The following is a 27753-nucleotide window of genomic DNA, read 5'->3' as shown; positions in this document are numbered from 1 at the left end:
TGTGAATGTATATATAGAAAGAAACAGACAAAAGTTTCGCACAATCTTATCACGGAAAAATCCGCCATGAGAATATCTCTAATCCTGTTGAACTTATCACCCGGTTGATACCAAGATCAGTTTGGTACCATTTTTTCGTTCCAAAAGTAATTTTAAAAAGAAATCAAGATCCACTGTGGATGGGCTTGTTTACCATAAAAGTGATAGAATTAAAAAAAAAAAATTGGGAAAATAATCAATCAGATTGAAATATTTCAAGAATTGAGTTATTTACAAAGATAAGTTGTCCAATTTTAGCTGCTTCCATCATCTTTTCGAGAGAATATCTGAGAATGAGAAATCATGAAATGGTGGTCCTGTAACAAGAAAGCAACCTAAAGAAATGAATTTCCACTAGAAAAGAGAAAAGCAATTGACCAGTTAATCTCGAACTGAAATTCAGATTTGTAGAAGCAAAACCACATGCAGGAGATATGTATGTACCAGCGCACGTGCACATGTGCGAGGGCTCAAGGGAGTGGGAAAATAAAATGTAATTATCTTTTTTTCCATTTGTACTTTAAAATAGAAAAGGTGCATGTAATGTAGATAATTGAATAACCAATTGAGGGAGTAAAGTATCCTTCACCTTCTTGTTCCCCGAGAATGTAAAATGGAATATGTGCAATCATCTTTGTTGCTCCTTCATTCCAGTTTATGCTGCCAACTTTTTGTGCGGTGCCTTGTGAAGATGGTGAAGGCCCCAATATGGACAAACATATAGCAGGGTCATTCATCAAACCTAGGAAATCACATGCACGTCTCCACACTCGTACATCAGAAATTCTAGACCGAGCTACCTGAAAAGCAGATACATAGAAAAATACTTACATCAATTACCTCTTTGCTTTGCCATTTGAAGCCAACAAAAAATACCTTGCCCAAGGATACACGTGCTCTTGGTAGTAATTCTCGGTGGTGTGTAGCAAGCTTTGCAATGGCTGTTACAACAAAACATAAAAGCCTGGACTGTGATGACCTTCTGTAGGTATCCTTATCAGAACTTAGGGATACCTCCTGCGTCATGCCCACACGACTTCCAAGTAAACAAAGTAGATAAAGTCATCAAACAATTATCAAAAATATCCCTTAGAACTGGAAGTAAGGTATATGCTACATCATACCTTGACGAAAGGTTTTCATACAGTAGTAGTTCTAAACTCTCAAAAAGCTCACGGGCTTCATCTTTGTGAGAATCACCACCTCCACCGTGCTCTCCAATGGCCCAACATAATTGCAATGCCAATTCTGTCTAGCGAAAATTCAATGAATTTTAACCCAGGACTGTTGCATCTCTCTCCCATGAATAGTACAATAGTAGTCGACTAACCTTGTTTGGGCTGTCATAAGCTTCTCCAAGTCTGTCCATTATAGGTTTCTGCAATAAATTCATACGAGCTGTTAGATATAAAATTATTCATTAACCTTCACCTAACTACTTAAGCTTCTGGTTCTTGACATGTGTTGAGCCTCCAAAATTTGTATATGGCAGAAGAAGGAAGAATAGGTGGGCCCAGGCCAAGCAATGCAAATGAACCCAGAGGAATTAGTGAGAGAAGGAATGAGTTAGATAGAGGAAAGAGAGAGGGGAGCAGCAATTAGGTGGGAGGCTGTTACATATAGATAGTGCTTCCGGGTGTGGTTTTCTCATGCAAGAATTCAACTTCGGAATTAGGGATTCAGGGATCTCTCTGAGACCAGGGTTGTGAGGATCTTGGGAGTGAGCTTGGGAGGGTCATTTGAGTAGTTCCTTGTTTAATTACTATTCTGTTCATGAAGAAAAGAAGAAGTAGAAGAAGTGTTTTATCTGAATAATACTTTCTTGATTCATTGAGAGACCCAATGGGTCCTTTTTATATTGAGTACATCCAACTACCTCAACTACTTTAATAAATATACAACCACCAACTACAACAATAAATATACAACTACCAACTAAATATACAACTACCAACTACATCAATAAATACTATCTAGAATATTCTACATATTCTACACTCCCCCTCAAGTTGGGAGATATATATTGATCATTCCCAACTTGCTGATCAAATTCTCAAAGGTCGGCTTAAGTAATCCTTTGGTGAGGATATCCGCCGTTTGTTCCTTGGTAGGTATATATGACAAGCATACACTACTGTCTTCTAATTTCTCTTTGATAAAGTGACGATCAACTTCCACATGTTTTGTTCTGTCATGATGAACAGGATTTTGAGCAATGCTGACAGCAGCCTTATTATCACAATATAATCTGATAGGTAGGGAATAAGAGATCTTCAGCTCCTCCAGAAGCCTTCGTAACCAAATTCCTTCACAAATACCATGGGCTAGAGCCCGAAATTCCGCTTCTGCACTGCTTCTTGCAACAACAGTTTGTTTCTAACTTCTCCAGGTCACAAGGTTTCCCCAGACATAAGTACAATATCCTGAAGTAGATCTTCGGTCCATTGCAGAGCCAGCCCAGTCTGCATCTGTATAGATTTCAATCATCCTTTTGTGCCCCTTTTTAAAGAAAATTCCTCGTCCAGGGGTATTTTTGAGGTATTGGAGAATTCTATAAACAGCACTAAGGTGTTTTTCCTTAGGAGAATGCATGAATTGGCTAACCATGCTCACAGCAAAAGCAATATCAGGACGAGTGTGAGACAAATAGATTAATTTTTCCACTAGTCTCTGGTACTGCTCCCTATCAACATCTTCCCCGTCCTCAACTCCCATCTTGATATTAGCTTCAATTGGAGTCTCTGCTGGCTTGCACCCAAGCATACCTGTTTCTTGCAACAAGTCTAGAATGTATTTTTTCTGAGTTAAAGAAATTCCTTCCTTACTCCGAGCAATTTCCATGCCAAGGAAATATTTGAGAGATCCAAGATCTTTTAGTTCAAACTGGTCAGCTAAACATTTTTTTAAAGAGGTTATCTCCTCGCTATCATTACCAGTGACAATTATGTCATCAACATAAACGATCAGAATAGCAATTCTTCCTTTGTCGGAGTGTTTAAAAAATAAAGTGTGATCAGTCTGAGCTTGGTTGAACCCTCTTCCCTTAACAGCTTGAGTAAATTTCCCAAACCATTCTCTGGGAGATTGTTTAAGTCCATAGAGAGACTTCTGCAACTTGCACACAGAACCATCCCCTTTTTCAAAACCAGGAGGTGGATCCATGTAAACTTCCTCATGGAGATCACCATTCAAGAAGGCATTCTTAACATCTAACTGTTGCAATGGCCAATCAAGGTTGGCGGCAAGAGATAGCAGAACGCGGATAGTGATAAGTTTGGCAACAGGAGCAAATGTCTCATGATAATCTATCCCATGAGTCTGAGTAAATCCCTTAGCAACTAATCTGGCCTTATACCTATTGATGCTATTGTCTGCATTGAATTTTATTGTGAACACCCACTTGCAACCAACAGTTTTCTTTCCTTTAGGTAATGTCACAAACTCCCATGTTCCATTTTTTGTAAGTGCATCCATTTCTTCTAATACTGCATTCCTCCATTTTGGGTCATCAAGTGCTTCTTGGATATTTTTGGGTATCCTGGTACTATCTAACATAGTGTTGAAAGCACGAAAACCTGGAGACAACTTTTCATATGAGATATAATGGGAAATAGGATGAGCAGTGCAAGATCTAGTACCTATCCGAAGAGCAATAGGCATATCAACATTGGTTGTACTAGTACATTCAAGTGGGTTGCTGGAACAAGGACTCGAGTCAGGATCCTGGCAGTCTAGAGTATCTTCATGTGTTTTGCGCCTGCTGTAAAATTTTTCCCATTTACCAGAAGGATCACAAGGAGGATAATTAGATTCAGGTATAGTTGCTCCCCCTGTTTCCTTCCCAATAACTCCACTTGTTTCCAAAGGCCAAGGTAAGACAACAACATCATTTGGTTTCCCAGGCTTATCTTCATTAGATTCAGGTATAGTTGCTCCCCCTGTTTCCTTCCCAATAACTCCACTTGTTTCCAAAGGCCAAGGTAAGACAGCAACATCATTTGGTTTCCCAGGCTTAGTCGGGGAAAAAAAGGATTGTGTCTCATAAAAGGTAACATCCATGGAAACAAAAACCTTACGGAGAGAAGGTGAGTAACACTTATAACCTTTTTGATTAGGGGAATATCCTATGAAGACACATCTGATGGATTTAGGGTCAAGTTTGGACCTTTGATGTGGAGGAATATGCACAAAAACCACACAGCCAAATATTTTGGGAGGAAGAGAAGAAAGAGCACTGAAAGAGGGAAAAGATTTAGTAAGACAGGATAAAGGAGAATGAAAATTTAGTACCCGAGAAGGCATCCGATTAATGAGATAACAGGCTGTCAAGACGGCTTCCCCCCACAGATATTTAGGGACATGCATCGTGAATAAAAGAGCTCGAGCAACTTCAATTAGATGTCTATTTTTCCTTTCAGCCACCCCATTTTGTTGAGGGGTGTTAGGACAAGAACTTTGATGAATAATTCCATGCTGGTTTAGGTAATCTCCAAGAACTGAATTAAAATATTCAGTACCATTGTCTGTTCGCAGAATTTTGATAGAAGTCTGAAATTGAGTTTGAATCATAGCATGAAAGTTTTTAAAAGTGGATGCTGCCTCAGACTTATCTTTTAAGAGATATACCCAACATACCCTAGAATGATCATCAATGAATGTAATAAACCAACGAGCACCCGAGACATTTTTTTCACGAGCAGGTCCCCAAACATCACTATGAATCAATGTAAAGGGAGAAGATTCATGATATTTCTTAGGAGAATAAGTGACACGAGAGTGCTTTGCAAGCTGACAAATATCACAAAGAAGGGAACTTGGCTTTTTATTGATAAATAAGTTCGGCAATAACTACTGGAGATAAACAAAATTTGGGTGTCCCAACCTACGATGCCATAACAAAACATCATTACAGTCATCTGATAAACATAGAGAGTGGTTCGAGAAAATCCTCTTTTCACAATGAACATCTGTAAAATAGTATAGCCCTTCTTCCTCTCTAGCACTGCCAATCATCATCCCCGAGTCCTGTTCTTGAAAGATACAAGCATTTGCAGAGAACTTAGCAACACAATGCAACTCAGCAGTAAGTTTGCTAATAGAGATGAGATTACAAGTAAGAGAGGGAACATGAAGTACTGAGTTCAAAATAATATGCTCAGAAAGTTTAATGGATCCCTTTCCCGCAATAGTGGAGAAATTCCCATCAGCTGTTCTTATTCGTGACGGGTGATAGTAAGGGGTATAGGAGAAAAATAAGGTTGCATTACCTGCCATGTGATCAGAGGCCCCTGAATCAAGGATCCAACGATTACTACGTTCAACATGGAATGCCATACCTTTTTGAGCAACATGACTAGTTGCCTCAGCAGGTTGAGACATCAATTTCTGAAAAGACGATTTTTCAAAATTTTCAACGTCCATGGTTTTCTAACAACAGGTACCCAGAAAAAAGTTCCTCCAAATACAATGAGAGCAATCTTGGCTACAGTGAAACAGTAATTGCTACAGTAATGAACAGTACTGCTACAGTAATATGTGGGCTGGCTCAGAATCTTGTTCTGAACCTAATGGTGGCCTTGGTTTCGTGGTTGGAGGTGTCTAGGTAAGGATTTTGGCTTGGGCAGTGGCTAAAACGAAAAAAAAAAGGAATAGGAAAATGACTTAAAATTAAATCAGAACGAGGAAGAGACTGGAATATAACCAGCTCTGATACCATGAAGAAAAGAAGAAGTGGAAGAAGTGTTTTATCTGAATAATACTTTCTTGATTCATTAAGAGACCCAATGGGTCCTTTTTATATTGAGTACATCCAACTACCTCAACTACTTTAATAAATATACAACCACCAACTACATCAATAAATATACAACTACCAACTAAATATACAACTACCAACTACATCAATAAATACTATCTAGAATATTCTACAGATTATATAAAAAATTTAACTTAAAAGTTGTTTATCTCAAAAGAAAAAAAACATTTCAAAAAAAGCTTATACAACTTTAAAAAACTCCTCCTAGGAGCTTTTACCTTTTGGCTTTTTCTTCATTATAAAAGAAAGCTTTTTTTATTAAAAAAGCTTTTGTAAAAACCGGTTTGGCCTAACTTCTACTTATAAGAAGAGAAGTTAAAAAAAGACTCCCCAAACAGGCACTTAATGGGTCAGAAAAGATTTGCAAGGCTTGCTCCAATAAGGATTGTGATTCAAAACCAGAAATCACTGCGGCAAAAAACGAAGAGGTGCTAGAGACCAAGAACAGGGGTACAAAAGATAGAGGTGAAAGATGAGTTGCAAAAGAAGTTCATATCAAAAGGAAGGGAAAGGTGCACTCCACTTCCACGTATGGATGATAGTGGGGTCATTCCTAATTGTACAACTGTTATGTCCCCGTACATGATGGAAAAAGCCAGTTGGGGGAAAAAAGAAGGGTAGAATTGGAACTTATTAGAGTATAGCTTAGCTTTCTGTTTGTGCAGTTGTATTTAGCTGCATTATTGTTACTGTAAGATTGTTAGGCTTATTGTTATAAGCTCAGTTAGTTTGTTTGGGTTTGTTATCTGCTGACTCATCATTCCTTAGCTCTATAAATAGAGCGCTCTCTTTGTATTCGAGAATTCATTCAGAATATTAAACATTCAGTAAATCAATTACTCTCTCTCTCTCACTTGATTTCTGATATGGTATCGGAGCTCTTATCCTGAGGGCCTGATCCATTTCTTGCTTCATTCATGGCTTCCGCAACGTCAACCTCTCCTACAAATCACAGCAGTGGCAACACACATCACAGCTCGAACATCACTTCTTCAATGGAGAAAGTGCCGAACCTTTTCAACTACCAAATCTTTGTTAAACTCACTGAGGACAATTTCTTGTTCTGGACTCAGATCGTTCAGCCAATAATAACCACACATCAGCTTCAAAAAATTTTAGTTAATCCAAGAATTCCACTAAAGTTTCTCACAGAAGAAGATCGTGATGCAGAATCTGTGAATCCAGAGTACACAACGTGGCTCACTCAAGATCAGATGCTACTGACTTGGTTACTTTCCACAATTTCTGAGTCTGTAGTGAACGAAATCCTAGGAGTTAAACATTCTCATGAAGCATGGGATAAGATCCACAAGTTATTTCAAGGAATGATGAAGTCAAGATCTAGAAATCTCAGATCTGAACTTCGAACGCTGAAAAAGGTTGTTGAAAGCAATAAATAGTCCAGTTTCAACCGATGATCAGATCGAGTATATACTCGAAGGCTTGCCATCAGACTATAATTCGTTCGTTCTCAGCGTTTATAGACGAGAAAGAGAGTATGGTGTAGATGACATTGCAGTTGAGCTGATGGCTTTCGAACAACTTTTGTTGAAGCAAAACGAGTCTCTACTGAACAATCCAGCCTCTGTGAATGTTGCAGTGACACAAAATCAATCGGAGAAGAATCCTCTGTTCACCTCTGTTTTACTGAATGAAAAACAGAGCATGAACCAGACTCAAGATTCTCAGATTTCTGGATCTTCTAATGCTGGATAAAGAGGACGAGGAAGGAATAGAGGTCGCAATAATAGAGGAAGAGGACGTGGACCTCGTTCAAATGTGCATTGTCAGCTCTGTTATAAGTTCGGGCATGACGTTCGTTCCTGTTGGTATAGGTTCGATGAACATTTCGTACCTAATGTTCCTCCTCCAAATACCAATGAGCTGCAATATTTTGCTTCACCTCAACAGCGCTCCTATCAGTATATCCGTGAGCAAGCAAATCAGGCTCCTTATGCTATGATAGCTTCTCAACCTGGATTACTTCCTCTTCCAACGTCTGCACCTAACATCGAATGGTATCCTGATTCTGGTGCAAGCCACCATGTTACTGCAAATCCAGCTAATCTTCTTCAAAGCCAACAGCTCACTGGTACAGATCAGATTGTCATTGGTAATGAACAAGGTTTGCCAATTCTTGCCATTGGTTCAACAAAAATTGTCTCCATTAGATTCTCAAACTGAATTAAATCTTAAAAATCTGCTGCTTGTACCTTCAATAGTGAAGAACTTGTTAAGTGTTAGCCAATTTGCTAAGGATAACAATGTGTATTTTGAGTTTCACCCTTCTAAGTGCTTTGTGAAATCGCAGGAGTCCAGTAAAACTCTCCTAGAAGGGACTGTCAACAAGGATGGCTTGTATTCCGTTCCAAGTATATGTCTGCCTAGAGCATCCACATCTGTCAAGACTTTTACTCCAATGTCATTGTTTTCAAAATGTAATAGTTCACAGCTTTATACTTGTAATCAGCCTAGTTTAGTCTCAAATATTGTTCACTCTTGTAATCAGCCTAGTCCAGTGTCTAACACTGCCTACTCCTTATGGCATTGTCATCTTGGACATCCTCATGAGATTGCTTTAAAGAATGTACTTACTGCTTGTAAGATTCCATTTAATAATAAAAATGTGTTGGATTTTTGTTCCTCTTGTTGTCTTAGTAAAGCTCACAGACTTCATTCTCCTTCTCAAACTGTTTATCATTTTTCATTTGAGTTGATTTACAGTGATCTTTGGGAACCAGCTCCAATAAAATCTACTCTTGCAAACTCCTATTACATCTTTTTTGTAGATTCTCATACAAGATATTCTTGGTTGTATCCTATCCAACAAAAATCTGATGCAATTACTATCTTTAAAAAATTCCATTCAATGGTGAACACCCAATTTCAAGCTTCAATTAAAGCAATACAAACAAATTGGGGTGGGGAGTTTCGACCCTTTACACAATATTTACAACTCCATGGAATCTTACACAGAGTCACTTGTCCACATACAAGTCACCAAAATGGTGTAGTTGAAAGAAAGCATAGGCATATTGTGGAAACTGGTTTGACCCTTCTTTCTCATGCCTCTCTTCCTATAAAATTTTGGGATTATGCTTTTAGTTCAGCAGCATATCTAATTAATCGTCTTCCTACTGCATCCTTAAATTTTGAGGTACCCTATGTTAAACTTTATCAAACTGAGCCTGACTATAAATTTCTTAAAGTGTTTGGCTGCGCATGTTTTCCATTCTTAAGACCTTACAACAAACACAAGCTTGAATTCAGATCCCAAGAGTGTGTTTTCCTAGGTTATTCTTCCAACCATAGGGGATATATATGTCAGAATAAAGATAGGAAAACCTTTATTTCCAAAGATGTTATTTTCAATGAATACCGTTTCCCATATGCTCAGTCATGGTCCTCAAATTCTGCCACTGTAACTCCAAATGTTTCTCATCCTATTCCCTTGTTTGTTCATAACACCTTTTCTCCAAATAGTCCTACTGCTACTGTGAATAATGCTGATAGTACCTCTTCAGCTTCAGACCAGATTTCCTCTTACTTCAAGTCCTTATGCTCCTTCTCCAGACAGTTTTTCACATATGTCTGTGTCTTCTTCTGTTCATGAGTCTTCTGTTCAGTCTCAATTCATTAATTCATCTACCCCTTCCACATCTTCTTCTCCTGAGTCTTCCCATTCTGAATTTTTACCCTCTACTATTGCTCATCTTAATTCTCTTGGTCACTCTATACAGACCAGATCTAAGACTCTTGCTAGAGCTCAAGCACTTCTCATTCATGTTGAGCCTACCTCTGTCAAACAAGCAATCTCTAGTCCTCCTTGGTATGCAGCAATGAAAGTTGAATATGATGCATTATTGGCTAACAATACTTGGAGTCTTGTTTCTCTTCCTCCTAACAGGTCTGCTATTGGTTGCAAATGGGTGTTCAAACTTAAAAGAAGATACTGATGGGTCCATTAACAAGTATAAAGCAATGCTTGTTGCAAAAGGGTTCCATCAACAACCTGGATTTGATTACAATGAAACTTTCAGCCCAGTTGTGAAACCAGTCACTATTTGGATTATGCTTACATTAGCTCTCACCTATGGTTGGCCTCTTAGACAATTTGATGTCAATAATGCCTTTTTAAATGGTGATCTCCAAGAGGAAGTGTACATGGTACAGCCTCCAGGCTTTGAAGATTCAAATAAAACTCTAGTTTGCAAGCTTAACAAAGCTCTCTATGGGCTCAAACAGGCCCCACGTGCATGGTTTGACAAACTTAAGAGTTCTTCGCTCTCTTTTGGCTTCAAGTCCAGCTGTTGTGATCCTTCATTATTCATATTGTGCTCTGCCTCAAGGTGCATTTATGTGCTCATCTATGTTGATGACATCATAGTAACAGGGACAGACCTTCCTTTTATTACTCATCTTATCTCACAACTTAATACTCGACTTGCTTTGAAAGACTTGGGTAATCTGGAATACTTTCTTGGTGTTGAGGTCAGAAGAGATTCCTCACATACTTTAATGTTGTCTCAATCAAAGTACATCTGTGATTTACTTGCTAGAGTATCCATGCAAGAGGCTAAAGGCATCTCCTCTCCTATGATCAGCAGCTGTAAATTGTCTCGGATTGGCTCAAATTATTACCTAGATCCTCATCATTACAGGTCCATTATTAGTGCCCTCCAATATGCCACAATAACTCGACCTGACATCAGCTATGTTGTGAATAAAGTCTGCCAATTCATGGCCCAACCCTTAGTTGATCATTGGGCAGCCGTTAAAAGGATCTTACGCTACTTAAAGGGGACTATTTCACATGGGTTGCAGTTTCAGGCTGCAAGTCCTGCTTCTGCCTTACCATTGACAGCTTACTGTGATGCTGACTGGGGGTCTGATCCTGATGACAGGCGTTCCACTTCTGGTTCCAACATATTTCTTGGTCCAAATCTTGTCTCTTGGTGGTCCAAGAAACAGACACTTGTTGCTCGTTCTAGTACTGAAGCTGAATACCGTAGCTTGGCTCTCACATGTGCTGAGATCCTATGGATCCAATCTCTTCTTCGAGAGTTGCATATTACTTTCTCAGTCCCTCATGTTCTTTGTGATAATATGAGCATTGTGGCTCTCACTCGCAACCCTGTTCTTCATGCTCGCACCAAGCATATGGAGTTGGATATTTTCTTTGTTCGTGAACGAGTTCTCAATAAGGAATTAGTGGTCTCTCACATTCCTTCTTCTGATCAGATTGTTGACACTCTTACCAAGCCTCTGTCTTCTGCGCGTTTTGCTGAATTGAGGTCCAAACTCAAGGTCTTGGATAGCTCTCTTTCCAAGCCTCCTTGAGTTTGCTGGCGGGTATTAGAGTATAGCTTAGCTTTCTGTTTGTGCAGTTGTATTTAGCTGCATTATTGTTACTGTAAGACTGTTAGGCTTATTGTTATAAGCTCAGTTAGTTTGTTTGGGTTTGTTATCTGCTGACTCACCATTCCTTAGCTCTATAAATAGAGCTCCCTCTTTGTATTCGAGAATTCATTAAGAATATTAAACATTCAGTAAATCAATGACTCTCTCTCTCTCTCACTTGATTTCTGATAGAACTCTCTAAAATGGGTTTGGATTTTGACCTGGGGCCAGGCACTAAAGAAATGGTGACGAGAAGGAAAAAGAAGGGGCTCTACCCAACCCATTCAAATCACTTCAACAATCATGTTGAACCAGGACCCAAAATTTATAGTGACTAATCTATGAAATGGGTGCTGAAAATAAACATGGGCCACGAGAAAGGCAAGCTGCAAGAGGAAGAATTAGTAGACCAAGAAAATGATAGACAACATGTGTAGCATCTCCTTCCACGACACAATCAAGTTAAGGTTAATGAAGCTGAAAATAAAGACTGTTTTGTGGCCATAAATGCCCCAATAAAAGTGCACTTGAGGACAACGAAGGCACAAATTTTCACTGGTGCAACATGATCCAATGGCTATTCTTCGATTTCAAGCATAATTAGGTTAATATGTTTCAATCAATGGGATACTAGTGAAAGTCTGTGGCAGGATCGTTCACCTTGAGGACAAGGTGAATCTTAGAGAAGTATTGATGAGCCTCCAAAATTTGTATATGGCAGAAGCACAAGAAGAATAGGTGGGCACAAGTCCAGCAATGCAAATGAGCCCAAAAGAACTAGCTGGTTTGGGGTATGGTTTTCTCACGCATGAATTCAGCTTCAAAATTGGGGATTTGGGGATCACTCTGGGACCAAGGTTGTGAGGTTCTTGAGAGTGAGTTTGGGAGGGTTATTTGAGGAGGTCATTATTTAATTAGTGTTCTATTAATTTTCTTGTAGTTCGCTAATCAGGTTTAACAGGGAGTGATTTTTTTTTTTGTTGTTGCAGTGACTCTGCGTTTTGTTCATCCTTTGTTGTTTCTTGGATGTAACTATCTTGTATGAGCTAGTCTCCAATCTTGTGTGTTCAATAGAAAATTCTGGTACCATCAGTGATCTAGATGGATCTACTTGATATACCGTTCCTCACAACATTGTAAGATCATTAAGATTGTAAACTGGAAGACTGTGCTATGTGACAACATAATTTTTTTGGTGAAGGGCAGGGCTTGTGCCCCCTGCTATGGATTATACTGTCAATTGATAAAGTTGCATTAATTTTTTATTTTTGAAATTCTGTCACATTTGTCTTGTGTGCTTTGATTTTATTGTATTTGATCATTTTCTGTTTTAGATAGCTATGGCTCCCAAAACTTAAACTGCCAGCCGAAGTTTCATGAATGATTAAAATTTAACATAATCCCTCACACAAGAGTCATTTGGCCTTTGAAGCATTAATGATGCATAGAACCAGTTGTGCTGAAATTCAATTTCTGTTGCAAGAATGAGTACAAGAATAAATTTTTTAACAATTTTTGTATAAAGACTCTAATACCATGTTAATAGACCTGGAAATTGAACAACAAAACGAAAAAGGAGGGAGTCAGTTAACAAAGAGGACATGTGGCAAAACAAGAGTGGGGAGGCGGAAAAAGGGACAACATACTGGGAATAACATTTAAGGGGTATAAGAAAGAAAGAATCATGGGTAAGGGGGTATGCGTGAATTGCATTGAGTATTAGGAGTGAAGGTGGAACTATTGGGTAGTCCTCCGGTGTAATCTTTTTTTTTTTTTTCTGGTGTCATGTGTTGTTACAAGGATGTGCTCAGCCCAATCAGTTTTATTGCTTTGTGAATTGTTGTCTATAAGGGGTTGTTTCCCCCAATGTGTTAATCTAATTTTCTGGTACCATCAATTTGGTAACAGAGCACTTCCGATCAAAGGATGCTTCTGGTTCAAATCCTTAAGAGAATGAAAACCATGGAAGTACATTTTGGAGCGTTGGAGAAAACCAGCATGTCATAGGTCAAGGAAATGATGCAAAAAATACTAAAAATTTTAGATGTATGGGAAGAGAAGAAGGAGACTTCAACTGTCGAAGTCAAGAAGAACACGTTGCAAAACAATAGTGGGGAATGGAAACAAACATAACAGAATGGGAATAACATTCTGGGGTATAAGTAAGAAAGAAACATGGGTAGAGGGGTATGCGTACATTGCATTGTGAGTACTGGGAGGGAATGAGGAGCTAGGTAGTCCTTGGCTGTAATTTTTCTTTTTCGGATGTCATGTCCTGTTTCCCCAATTTGTGTTGATCCAATTTTCGGGTTCATTAATTGCTAACTAGAAGGTGAGCTGCATGTATGAAGTCAGAAACATACCTTTAAAAGGGCAATGAAGTTTGGGGAGCGCTGAAATGTAGAGAGCATAAACTCTAAAAGCCGCTTCCGAACCTAAAAGCATAACAGAACATAGAATACAAAGTAATTAGTATGGAACAATAACTTAACAAAAGCAAAAAACATTCAACGGTGGAATTTATAATAATGTCAAGTTAGTCAAAGCCAAAGGTCTTTGAAGGTTAAGGCCTTGAGGCAAGTAGCGCTAAAAAGTGCACACCTTACTGAAGGAAGACATGAAGATTGGGGGGGAAATCAAAAAGGTAAATGTATGACTATTTTGCATTGATTTTTTATATAAATTAACTATGCAAGCATAAAATCCATAGTAAAACTACAAGATTAAGATGTTCAATTTACAAAACCTTAAGCTGCTTGCTGCTTGCTGCTAAGAGTCCCAAAGACCTAAGAAAGCTGTTCTTTTAACATTCTGACTATTATCCCCTTTAGCACCAAAGTAGCAAGTTAGAGGCGGGTTTTCAGATATTTTTATGCTTATTAATAAGATGCTAAAGTTTTGCCTCGCCTGAACCATAAAGGCACTCCGATGGTGCCAAGAGGCATTTAACCTTTTTGGCGTTTCGCTCCAAAGCCTTAGGCAGGCCTTTTGGTGCCATTAACTATACTAAAAAACAACTGCTACCCTTTTTTTCATTCTTTTGGATGTTCTGGTTAGGAAATTTATCTGTTATTCATGTTTCCCTAAACAGGTTAAAATGTTTAAGACTGCAGAGTTGTATGTATACAGCAAAATACAAAAAATGTTTAGCATAAATAAAAAAAAATGTTTTGCTATTGTGTACGATGATAATAATAATAAACGATTTGTTAGTTACGAGAACACCATAATATTCTTCTATGCAGAATGCTGACATTTAAGCAAATCAACATCAACCATACCTTTATCCCAAATCAATTGGGGTCGGCGATGAACCCAAAAATTATAAATAAATAAAATAAAAGATTGAGGAAAAAATTAAATAAACACAAAATAATAATAGTAAATAAATGCAGACATTTAAGGAATTATGTAAATTATATGTTCATATGGATCATCGATCTTTTAAACAAGATATCCAAAAACTTGATATAGAACACAGATATTCAAAGGGGCTTAAACTAAAGAATCAAATGATGGGATTCTCTAATTTACAATGCATAGGGAGTTACAACATACACAAGAGTTGGGGATCTATACCCATTATTTTAAGACCCAAATTTGGTACCTAAACAAACAGAACAGAATCTGACCAAGATATGTCAAATTACAAAGCTAAAAAAGGAAAGAATGGGACCCTAAAACTATCTATTACAATAATTCTTAAATCAAAATAAATCACAATAAATACTGATTAGTTCTGATCATTTGACTAGAATGGCAATAATCTTCAGTATCATAAATCACAATAACTCCGCAATAATCCTCATAAATCACAATTACATATGGTGTTCATAGATATTGAAAAAGCATACGATAGGGTCTCAAGAAAAGTTTTATGGTGAGTTCTTGAGAAGAAAAAAATACCATCAAAGTATATAAAGGCAATTAAGGATATGTATGATGGAGCTACTACATGTGTTAAAGTGTAGTAGTTAAAAGCGGATTGTGGTCAGCCCTGAAAAACGCTATAGCGGGTTGCGGTTGCAGAAATAGCGGAATGGATTAATAGAAACACACACACACACGGTTGCAGAAATAGCGGAATGGATTAATAGAAACACACACACGTGTGAAAGCGTAGTAGTTAAAAGCGGATTGTGGCCAGCCCTGAAAAATGCTATAGCGGGTTGCGGTTGCAAAAATAGCAGAATGGATTAATAGAAACCACACACACACACACACCAATTGCAGAAATAGCGGAATGGATTAATAGAAACCACACACACACACACACGGTTGCAGAAATAGCGGAATGGATTAATAGAAAATAGCGGAATGGATTAATAGAAACCACACGCACGCACGCACGCATGCACACACACCGGTTGCAGAAATAGCGGAATGGATTAATAGAAACCACACACACACAAAGGTATATATGCTAAAAATAAAAACAAAGCCATTAAAAATTTAATCCCCCCCCACACACACACACCGGTTGCAGAAATAGCGGAATGGATTAATAGAAACCACACACACAGAGATATATATAAAGGGCCGACCCAGTTCAAATACCCACTTCGTGAGTGTCTGGGGAAGGGAATACTCTAGGCAGTCTTTCCCCTGCTTTTTGCAGAGAGGCTGATTCGAACCCGCGACCTGACACACCACGGCAAGCAAGCTTACCGCTGAGCCAAGTCGGCCCTTCACACACAGAGATATATATGCTAAAAATAAAAACAAAGCCATTAAAAGTTTAATCCAAAAACACTTAAAAATTGTTAAACATCCGAACTCAAGTATGCTAAAAATAAAAACAAAGCCATTAAAAATTTAATCCAAAAACACTTAAAAATTGTTAAACGCCCGACCTCAGGCACAAAAGCCAGCAGTGTGTGAATCACAGTTGAGTCTATACTTTAGGATTTTCTTTTCATTTTTTATTAATATACGGACAAATGTACTGAAATTTTCAAGTTAAAAAATATGATAAGTCATTAAAAATTATGCTCACACATAACGCTCACACAAAAGCAAGCAGTAAAAATTGGATACTTTTAAAAATTGAGCAACTCCCAAAAAGATGAACCTTAAGTGCATTTTATAAAAAAATCCAGAAAAAAAAAATAACCCAGAAAAAGCAAGGGAAGAATTCAAGAAAAATCAAGAAAAAAAAGTAAGAGAAAAAAAAAAGTCAGAAAAAAAAATAACCCAGGAAAAAACCACCCCAAAAAAAATCCAGAAAAAAAAAGTAAGAGAAAAAACAAAAAAGTAAAAAACTTTACCAGAAATGATGAGTCAACAAGCCAGGAAACAGAGGCGCGACTGAGATAATATTAAAATAGAGCGACCAATATCCTCCAATCTTCCTTCGGTGAAGTGTCGGTGGACTTAGAAGAGAAGACTAAAATATTAAAACAGAGACCCAATGCCTTTTACTAATAAATATGAAAAAGGACTAAAATGTCTTCGCCTTTTTTTGTTTTATGTTGGCAAAATTGGAAAACAGCATTTCACTTTCAATTGTATTTCACTTTCACTTCCCAGCCGCGATTTCCAACGATACAACCGTGTTTTTGTCTGCTTTTTCGGCCACTTCAAATGCAATCTCTTTCTGGTGCGAAGCAGTGCGGTGACTCGCGTTGGTCGATCGCAACCTACGAACGGCGCGGATAGTGCCACAAAAGTGGCACTTTTAACTATCATGTGTGAAAGCTTGTAATGGAACATCAAGTTATTTTCCTATTACAGTAGGTGCACACCAAGATTCGGATCTAAGTCCTTATCTCTTTGCCTTAATTATGGATGAACTAACAAAAAATATCCAAGAGGAAGTGTCATAGTGTATGCTTTTTGCAGATGATATTATGTTTATTGATGAGACCACAGACGGTGCTAATAGAAAACTTGAATTGTGGAGAAGTACATTGGAATCTAAAGGATTCACGTTAAACCGGAGCAAGATTGAGTACATGAAGTGTGAGTTTTCTCTGGTAAGAGATGTAGACCAAGATCCCGTGTACCAAGAAAGATGCTTTTAGAAACCTGGAATCCATTTTGCAAAAAGGTGGAAAGATTGATGAGGATGTAAATCATAGAATCGGAGCAGGGTGGATGAAATGGCGTAGTGCATCTGGGTTTTTGTGTGACTGCAAAATTCCGCTTCAGCTAAAAGGAAAATTATATAGAACAGCAGTAAGACCTGCAATATTATATGGAGCTGAATGTTGACCAGCACATAGGTAACATGAACATAAAATGGGAGTAACAGAAATGAGGATATTAAGGTGGATGTGTGGTTATACGAGGATGGATAAGATAAGAAATGAAGATATTCAACGACTTGAATATAAAAATAATATGTTGTGTATTAAGTTAATACAAAGAGTTACAATATATAGAGACCCTAATGGGCTTAAGTGAAAAGCCCAGACCTAATCCAAAAAACTAAATAGGAAAAGAATATTTACAGATATATCTAATATTTCCTATTCTAACACAACGAAAAGTAGGAGTATTACCGATGGCTAAAAAGATGAAAGAACATAGATTGAGGTGGTTTGAGCACTTAATGAGAAGGCCCCTGGATGCTCCCTTAAGAACAAAAGTTTATTACCAAGAGCTCGACACAAAAAAAAGTACAGGTAAATCGAAACTTACTTGGAAAAAAGTAGTAAAACAAGACTTAATGAAGTGAGATATAGATTGACGGACGGTGTGCCTTAGAAATGAATGGAGAAAAGCTATTAGCATGGTAGAAGGTTAGACCCATTGTTATTCCTATGTTCTAGATGATCTCTTTTTAGTATTTTTCCTCTTCATCTCCCCCCTTCTTCTTTTCCTTATTTTTTTTATTTTTTTTATTTTTTTTACACCCCTTTTATTTTCTTTTATATTTATATATATATTATTATAATTTATTTATTTTTATTTTTATCTTTATCCCTTCGTATCTTTTATTTGGATTCATCTACTACCAACCCCAATTAGTTTGGGATAAAGGTGTTGTTGAAGTTTTTGTTGATTTCACCAAAATCAGCAATAATCTTCATTAACAAAGTTTACATCGAATGCTAACTGAACAACAAAAGCATTATATTTACAAGGTTTCTTTCAACTTTCTTTTATGATTGGGCAAAGGCCATTTCACAGCTTTTGAAGAAATTTGTAAGAATCTAAGATACATAAGATTTAGTCTGCCCAAACTTAATGAACTTGCTGAAACCTCAGACGGAAGACAAAAAAATGCCACTGAATTTCATTCCTTTGGGCTAGATTACTAAAGATGGTGTTTCAAAAAATGGAAAGCTTGAAATAGCAAACTTTGCAGAAACTAATAACAGCCTCATGCATTTTCAAATGCCAGTTCTCAAAGCAATTCTAATGCATAATGATATGAGAAGATATAATCAATACCTCATAAGAAAATAGTTTGTCTGGAAATATTGTAGAAAATCTTGACAGAAGCAGGGGAATCAATGCACAGATCAACGCTGAAAATGAATTTAAGAGAATAGGAAAAAAAAACTGTAAATGTAGGCAGGTCGTGAATATATCTCCTTGCAAGCACAGATTTTGAGAACAAAGTTCTCAATGTTATCCACTAATGCCAAGTCAAACAAAAATTGGAGTGTAAGGACAAAACTTACAATCATTGACATTGTGCAATGCTATGGAGAAGTACACATCAAGTAGACGAGGTGCCATGCTTAGTACTGCTTTCAGCCTATCAGAGTAAGGGCTATTGACTGCAACCTGCAATATTGTGGTCATCACTGGAGAAGACCAGGGACGTTCCTGACATACAATAAAATTTATTTTAAGAACCAAAATGAAGCTCAACATCAAACAAAGACCCTATATTTGTAATGGAGTTATAAGATCAAACAGATTTAGAAGAACGCATAAATTTACCTTGAATATTAACCTTTCAAAGAGTAGAAAGCATTACTAGTGATAGCAAACTTTTTATCAGTCATTTGTTCTAAGTAACTAATGACATAACTTGGTAAACATGATGGCCGAGAATACATGGCTCAACAACTTGAATTTTGACATTTAAAGTAACAAGAAACAAAACAAATTGAACTAACAAATGAGAGGTAACCATACAGCGATACCATCATTTTCATCCTTTAAAAGCTCAAGGAACAAAGGATCAGCTACATCAATCGCACCGCTATCCTCAGATTCAGAATCTCCTCCACCATCTTCTATAGTTGAACCAGTGTATGCTTCATCCATAAGGGCAAGTAGCATCTACATCGAAAATAACCAAATTCACTTACAGTGTACACTTATGCAACTGTGGCTAGAATTTATTGAAATATAAAGCATCAAAGATAACCTTAGGGGCAGTATTTTTCTGAATGGAAGCTATGCTGCTTCCAATTAATGGTCCTGAGCTTTTTTCCACCTTTTCCAATGCCACTACCAAAACTAGCAAAGATGGGCCGGAAAATGTTGAATTTATAAAGTTGTTGTTAAGGGAGATACAAAGAAACAGATTATCAGCATATCCTAAAATCCTCAACCTTATTACAAGTAGCATAAAAAATAGCTATCTATTTTTCCCAAGTGAGTTTTATTCATTTCTGAACTCCTTATTCCATTTTACTTTTTGTTAGAGTTACATAAAAACCATTAATGTAGCCTCATCTATCAGCTTAAACTTTTAAGTTGAATTGGTTCTTTACATGGTATAAGAGCTTCGGTGTCACGGGTTCGATCCTCACCGCCCCCATTTAATTAATAATTAATTAAGTATTGTAAAGTTTCTTAGTACAGGGAGGTGGGTCTATGCATTGTCCATCTTTCAAACCCAGTGGGCTTTAGTGTGAGGGGCGTGTTAGAGTTATATAAAAACCATTGGTATAACCTCACTCATCAGCTTAAACTTTTTGGTTGAATTGGCTCTTTACACTTTTTGACAATGGGGAAAGGTCTAGAATACTAGATAGGCTCATTATGTATATTGCAAAGGCAAATGTATCCAAAAGGGGAAAAAGTTGGAAAAGCTAAACAAGTTTAGTGTGATTTTTTACCCTATCTTGATTATATGTTAAAGAATGCTACCAACACATTCTTTGACACTTTCTTTTCAACACTCTCTATTACGAGGTAAAATTATATGTTGGTCCCACTGATCGAGAGTAGACCCAAGTTATTTAGTGGGGCCAGCATGGGTTTCAATTCATATACAAGAAAAACCAGAAGAGTGAAAAAAGCAATAGATAAACAGTTGTAATTCTATATATTAATCTTTTCTATAAAAATGAAAAGCAAAACAAGACATAAATTATCATATAACTAGAACTTACTCGGCAAGTCTACTAACGATGGAAATAATGGAATAAATGACCCAGGTGACATCAATCCTGGAAGGACTTTCAAAAATAGTTTCTCTAATCTACAAGATTAAACAAAAAACAAAATAGTTAATCAATATACCTTGTATATCAGGCACACTCTAACACCACAATTCAACAAAATACATGTTATGTGAATATCTATGTAACGTTTCATTTTCAAGCCCCTTTTTTCCTTTAAGACTTTCAAGCAAAACTTTTTTCCATTTATTTTGGATAAAAAAAGAATTTCATTAAGATAAAAAGAAGATGAACACAGAGAGATAGGATGACAAGAGATCCTCCAAAAGAAAATGAAAATACAAACAAAAGAGGAAAAAAAAAGCAACAATGAAGCAAAGCTACCCAGTTGCTTAACATATATGTAAGGAAACCCCTCTAAAAAGACTGTTAGCATGACAAGTAGAAGCCAGATGCCTTATATTATCCCAAAGAACACTCCTTAAAGACATGAGAAATTGATGCCACACAAGAGAGAGAGAGAGAGAGGGAAGGAGGGAGGGAGGGAGGGAGACAGAATTATGTTCCAACCATATGCACCAGAGTAAAACATAAAAAGCACATTGCCACAAAATTTGGATTATTTACTTCAACCAAAACCAACAAACTAGTGATCAAAAACTGGTTCAAGGACCTAGGACACATCTAACATTCCAAAAATGCCAAACAAAGAATTCCATTAAGAAACAGCCACAGAAAATGTGAACTAGAAGAGGAAAATTTTCTAACATCAAGAACCAATTATGTTTGATTCCACACAGCAGTGATAATATATTCCTACTTAAAAATCAAGGACATAATTCAATCTTTTAATTTCCTGCAGCAGGCAACAAAACAGATTTCCTTTTCAATATTTACCAACCTTGTAACAAGAGGGTAGTCTAAAGTTTTCTTATCCCTCTTGAAATCATTTCTGTGCCCCTTTAAAGAATAAAATGTTTGAAAAAGAAAAGAAAGATTACTAAGCCTTATGCATTTTAAGATTTGGAAGCACAGAATCAGCTATAGAATGTATTAACTGATTCAGAACATGGAAGAACCCACCCCCCCCCCACCCCCACCCCCACCCCCACCCCTCCTCAAAACACACACTCACACACACACAAACAAAACAACCCGAACTGACCCAGAAATAAAAAAGGTACATACCTTTCACCATTCCAAGCGATCAGCTTTAACAACAAAGGAAAAAACTGCCAAAAGAAAATTACAGGCAACATCAGATAGAAATGTACTGTCATCTATATATCTATATATTTATAATATATAATTTCTTTCACTACTATTTCCCCATGGCAATTTTTATTATTATATAACTACATTTTTAGTTTTTGGCCTTTCATATAAAATCATAAGCCGCGTAGAAGTGGAAAATTGGGGTGGTGACATTGTAACAACTTAAAAATCGAATCTTGGAGCAGGTTCTTCTTTCATGCCCCAAGGGAAGAGAGTCATTGACATGCCATTTATGGTGCAGAAAGCAAGAAAAGAAAGGGAAGGGGAGGCGGTGCTGCATTAGTGTGGCAACGAAAGAAAGGAAAGTTGGTGAGATAGATGGGTTAATCTTTGAGGGGCCTGGACCAATCATTTGGGTCAGTTGAATATAAGGATGAGGTGATAAAAAAAAAGTTTTTAAATAAATAAAAGCCAGCAAAATAATTTCTTTAAAAAATTTTACAAAAGATTTATTAAATATACCCTATGTGTTAATCTAGAGTTGCTAACATCATTCTTCTATGAAATCGAATATTATATTATTATGATCATGGTTAACTTGTCGCATTCATTGCAGCATGTTGCTCTAGGCTGTTAAATATTACCCCTAAGGATTCTCTATAAAAACTTCACATAACATGATTTTAAGGCTTAGAATCACTAGATCATCACCCAAATTGTTGTTAGCATGCATGAATATATCATTCAATCATGCCTAGGGCTCTCGCACTTTGATAGATGGTTTTATTCATTTGTTATAAATGAATTATTACTGAAATCTTGAATTATTTGAATTTGAAAATAATTTGGAGTTGCCTTTTATATCTGAACTATTTTGTAGCCTTTTATATTTGTGTTCTATTACTATCAAAGTTGTGATTTAAATGTTATTTTATATCCATAAATATTATTTTTTATAATTAAAATTAGAAATGTAAGATCTTACTATTTGTGTCGATCCCACAATTTACGATCTTATCACCCCTTTATGATCTTAGGTAAGATCTCAAGTTTGACAACCTTGAGCCAGGTACACAATGTGCTTCATTCTATCATACTCAAAATATATCATTCGCCGACTTGAGCATCGAAGTTCTTGCAAGTGCACACCACTCATAGCCTGGTGGGGCACGAAGCGGAGACACAAATGACGAGTGTTGAACACACGAATCAAAAGACCAAAAAGATTCCCATAACCCATTTGACTTTCGAACGAGATACACTTGGTCCTATCCAACCACTGGATAGAAAATTAGCACCGTTTGTGCGAACTAGCAAACTCCTAACCCCGCCCTACTAAGCACCGAAGTAATGAGACCATATTAACATCCTCCATTGCTCTTTCTCTCGAAACTGTCACCCCGCCCTACTAAGCACCGAAGTAATGAGACCATATTAACATCCTCCATTGCTCTTTCTCTCGAAACTGTCACTTTGTTATTCATAACATCTGGTGGATTTTCCCCCGCACTGGGGGAAGAGCATCTTAATGTTGCAATGGTCGCCTCTATGCAGCCAGACTTCAAAACAACAAGCAGGGGGCCTTACCCTCCCCCCACCCCAAAAATATCTATATCAGATTAAGACTTCAAAGGTTCATCTCCAGACCATGTGACCCCCTAGCCATCTCCGTAACCCTTGCAAACCTCAAGGTTGGAAGGATTCTCATGGCCCAAGGTAGCACAACAAACATTATTTTCTAGGACCTAATCAAACAATAAAATCTGTCCTAGGATGAGGTAATCTCCCATGGGGAGCTAGTGGAGTTCTCCAGAAGGAAAGAGGGACCCCTCTTTCCATAAAAATCAAGCTCCTAGTGGTGGGCATTACTTTAGCTAACAATGCCATCCTATGATGCCCATCCATCAACGCCCTCGGAGTTATTGTATCCATCTGCCACCAAGCCCTAAAGTTTGTTGGAGAGGATAACAAGGAGATAGCAATTAGGAGCGATCAAGCTACAACTTCGGAGTGCTATGTTGATGTCCTTAAGATCTATAAAAACCCACCCCAAGAAAGGGACAAAAACACATCCTGGGAAACCAACCCAGAGCCTAGACAATTCTATTAATTAATGACATTTTTTGTTTTTCTATCTATTTGAAGACTTTAATGCCTAAAAATACCTGACTGAACATAAAAAACTCATTAAGCGAATGTTTTCTCATACTGATTATCAAGCTTCTTAATTTTATTGCATGCTACATTTTTAATAATGGAAGGTAGAGCAGAGCTTAGGTTATACCTGAGGCAATAAGTTAGGGAAGGATGTTAGAAGCTTCTTCTTGTTGGAAATGAGAAATTCAAGCATTGCTTCTGCAACAAGAGGATCAGCAAACTCCCTGCAACAGGATACAAAAAAATTTGTACAACGGTAAGCCCCATGTTCGTAACATTTCATTTTTGGAGGTAACAGAACAAAGTGATAACCATCTAAAATAAAGGGTAGGTGGAGGGAACAAAAAATATCCTTTCTTAGGGTCTATTTCATCAACATCAACATCAACAACACCTTTATCCCAAATTAATTGGGGTCGGTGGTTGATGAACCCAAATGAAAGATACAAAAAAGTTGGAAAAAAAAAACATAAAAGTAAAAATAAAAATAAATAAATAGAATAGTAATAATATATATATATATATATATATATATATATATATAAAAGTAAGAAAGAAAGGGAAAAGAAGAAGAGGGAGAAATGAAGGGGAAAAGGACTAAAAAGAGACCATCTGAAACATAGGAATAACACGGGTCTAACCCTCCACCATGCTTATGGCTTTTCTCCATTCTGTTCTAAGGCATACCGTCCGCCAATCTATATCTCACTCTATTAAATCTTGTTTTACTACCTTCCCCCAAGTAAGTTTCGGTCTACCTCTACCTTTTATTGTGTTGAGCTCTTGGTAACAAACTTATGTTCTTACGGGAGCATCCAGGGGCCTTCTCATTACGTGCCCAAACCACCTCAATCTATGTTCTCTCATCTTCTCAGCCACCGGTAATACTCCTATCTTTCGTCGAATATCTTCATTTCTTATCTTATCCATCCTCGTATAACCACACATCCACCTTAACATCCTCATTTCTGCTACTCCCATTTTATGCTCATGTTGCCAACGTGTTAGCCAGCATTTAGCTCCATATAGCATTGCAGGTCTTACTGCTGTTTTATAGAATTTTCCTTTTAACTTAAGGGAGATTTTCCGATCACACAAAAACCCAGATGCACTGCGCCATTTCATCCACCCTGCTCTGATTCTATGATTTACATCCTCATCAATCTCTCCAACTTTTTGCAAAATGGAGCCCAAGTATTTAAAAGTGTCTTTCTTGGGTACCTCTTGACAACTTAGATGCACGGGATCTTGGTCTACATCTCTTACCAGAGAAAACTCACACTTCAGATACTCAGTCTTGCTTCGACTTAATGTGAATCCTTTAGATTCCAATGTGCTTCTCCACAATTCAAGTTTTCTATTAACACTATCCTTGCTCTCATCAATAAGCACAATATCGTCTGCAAAAAGCATACACCATGGCACTTCCTCTTGAATATCTTTTGTTAGTTCATCCATAACTAAGGCAAAGAGATAAGGACTTAGAGCCGACCCTTGGTGTAGACCTACCATGATAGAAAAATAACTTGATGTTCCGTTACAAGCTTTCACACATGTAATAGCCCCATCATACATATCCTTGATTACCTTTACATACTTTGATGGTACCTTTTTCTTCTCCAGAACCCACCATAAAACTTTCCTTGGAACCCTATCGTATGCTTTCTCAATACTTTGTGTACACCTACCGTGATAGGAAAATAACTTGATGTTCCGTTACAACCTTTCACACATGTAGTAGCCCCATCATGCATATCCTTCATTGCCTTTACATACTTTGATGGTACCTTTTTCTTCTCCAGAACCCACCATAAAACTTTCCTTAGAACTCTATCGTATGCTTTCTCAATTTCATACGGGAGTAAAATTCGAGGTAAGGTTTTCAGAGATAAAATTAAAAATTTCCACTTTAAATTACTGTTTAATTGGTCAGAAAAGAGATGACATAAGTTTTATTGGAATAAACTTTCACCCGATATTCGGGGTAAACAGCACCCTGACTGAGAGCAGGGTAAATTTTCCAGTTTCTCAAGCTCAACAAATCCATACATATCATCATGACTCTCTGACCTTAGTCTCACGCTATGAAGCATTGATACTCAGGGAAAAAAAAATTCCCAACGTATCGGATACGTGTATCGGATAAACGTCTCGGAAACGTATTGTATCGTATTGCCGTATTGACATCCCGTATCGGGAACGTATTGAAAACGCCATGTCGGAATCGGTGCTTCATAGGTCTCACGTCTCTCCTGCTCTTCTCACCCCTCTCAGTTATGGTGGTACCAGAGGAACAACAATGATGAAGAAATGTTTGTTGTTTCAAATTTATTTCTTTGGCTTTCCTAGCCTTCCGCCTATGTAAAGTGTCATATTTCTTCCATGAAAATATTGACATTCTGCTCTGCTCTCTATTATCAACCACTCGAGGTTTGATCGAGACTAGTAATTCCGATCCACTAGAATTGGTATGACAATTTTTATTTTTTGTAGGTATTTTCAAGTTTTGGATTTCTGTGACATGTTCTGCAATTCCGATCAAAATTAAAATTTAATCAGCATTTGGGTTGAGTTTTTGCAAGCAAGATCAACATGTGTTTCACATATTCAGAAAAATATACAAGCTTGAAAAATAGTGATTTTAGAGAGACAAGGTGAGAGAGAGAAAATGTAAGCTAGTAATTTTGTTTTAGGCAGAGAAAATGACAAAAGTGGATAAAAATCTGATTTTTGGTCTGATTAGAATGTGACATTACCAAATAGGGTGAAAAAAAAATTAGGCATTAACATTTTTTCCATGAAAATTTATTCCTTTAAATTTTGACCGTTAACATGAGTGTAAACCAAACATTAGTTTCCCTAAAACCCTTAGGGTGGCCCCTTCCCACGATATTCCTCTCATTCCTCCCCATTCTTTGGAGCATTTTTTTTACAAAGGATTGAGGAAAAAGAGAACAAGCAATGCTAAATCAGAGGTGAGAATAGCTAATCTTAATTATTCAATCAATCTTACATGGATGTTCAAGATATATTTTACTCAAAACCAATCTTAATCACTCATGTGAGAAACAATCTTAACCATCCATGTATAATTACCTGCTCAAGCACGAACGGAAAAATGTCCTAAGACTAGGATCAGCATCATGAAGAACAACCTCCCCAAAGTCTAGGTAAAACTGAAGAATTGCCTGAGAAGCAAATTTAAGAAAACATTGAATCGAATTGAAGACAAAGCAAATATTAGCATAAAAAAATTTAAAAAAAAAAAAAAAAAAAAAAAAAAGTATACGAGTAAAAGAAGGCCATTGGAGGTTCGAGATTGAGAAAGGGAAGCCACGGCGCGCTGGAAAATCTTGTTAATCAGAGGATAAACCCTAGCTACCAAGTCTTCGGAATTCTCAGCCTTGCATAATTCATGAAGCTTCTTCACCTAAACAAAAATAAAAATAATAATAAAATAAGATATTCAAAAAAATTGAAAATATATTGAGACTAAAATATAAAAATTTATAGAGGGAAAAGAAAGAGTCTTACGGATTGAAGAAGAGAGGGATCAGAAGCGGGATCGTTGGCGGTGTTGGAGTCTCTGGCACTATTAGAAAGCGTTCGGAGGTGAAAATCCCAACCTCTGTCTCGTTCTGACATTCTTAGAACGAAAAAATGCTAGAAACGCGATCGAATTGAAATATAGCGATCGAAGGAGCAGTAACACTACGAGCTTCAGTTCCTCGTACTCTCAACTATCATCCATTGACGGAAGAATATGCTAGTGGGAGCAAGGCAAATGTTAGAACCAAACGACGAGACGTTTTTATA

The 27753-nt window shown here is 37.2% G+C and overlaps 1 protein-coding gene across 1 annotated transcript; it reads right to left on the bottom strand.

The window, feature by feature from the left end:
• Positions 1 to 44: 44 nt before the first annotated feature.
• Positions 45 to 27753, bottom strand: LOC133297681 (uncharacterized). Its single transcript, XM_061496849.1, has 16 exons — positions 27472 to 27753; positions 27227 to 27367; positions 27034 to 27125; positions 24065 to 24161; positions 21754 to 21797; positions 20557 to 20645; positions 19584 to 19675; positions 19349 to 19495; positions 18886 to 19033; positions 18653 to 18729; positions 13618 to 13689; positions 1370 to 1417; positions 1164 to 1291; positions 916 to 1075; positions 629 to 839; positions 45 to 356 (listed from the first exon to the last, which is right to left on the bottom strand). Exons 1-16 carry the CDS (start codon positions 27580 to 27582, stop codon positions 307 to 309), a joined length of 1707 nt encoding a protein of 568 aa, XP_061352833.1. The 5' UTR covers positions 27583 to 27753; the 3' UTR covers positions 45 to 306.

This window comes from Gastrolobium bilobum, unplaced genomic scaffold (genome assembly GCF_033153095.1).
Source record: "Gastrolobium bilobum isolate Gb01-03AN ecotype WA unplaced genomic scaffold, APGP_CSIRO_Gbil_v1 utg512, whole genome shotgun sequence".
Lineage (NCBI taxonomy): Eukaryota > Viridiplantae > Streptophyta > Magnoliopsida > Fabales > Fabaceae > Gastrolobium > Gastrolobium bilobum.
This window is presented reverse-complemented; position numbering and strand designations above follow the sequence as displayed.

Coding starts and splice junctions, on each gene's coding strand:
- LOC133297681 (XM_061496849.1), bottom strand. CDS start 27,582: ATGTCAGAACGAGACAGAGGTTGGGATTTTCACCTCCGAACGCTTTCT. Junction 19,676..20,556: donor ATCGTTAGTAGACTTGCCGA/GTAAGTTCTAGT, acceptor CATCTTTGCTAG/TTTTGGTAGTGGCATTGGAA. Junction 357..628: donor CATTCTCGGGGAACAAGAAG/GTGAAGGATACT, acceptor TTCTTGTTACAG/GACCACCATTTCATGATTTC.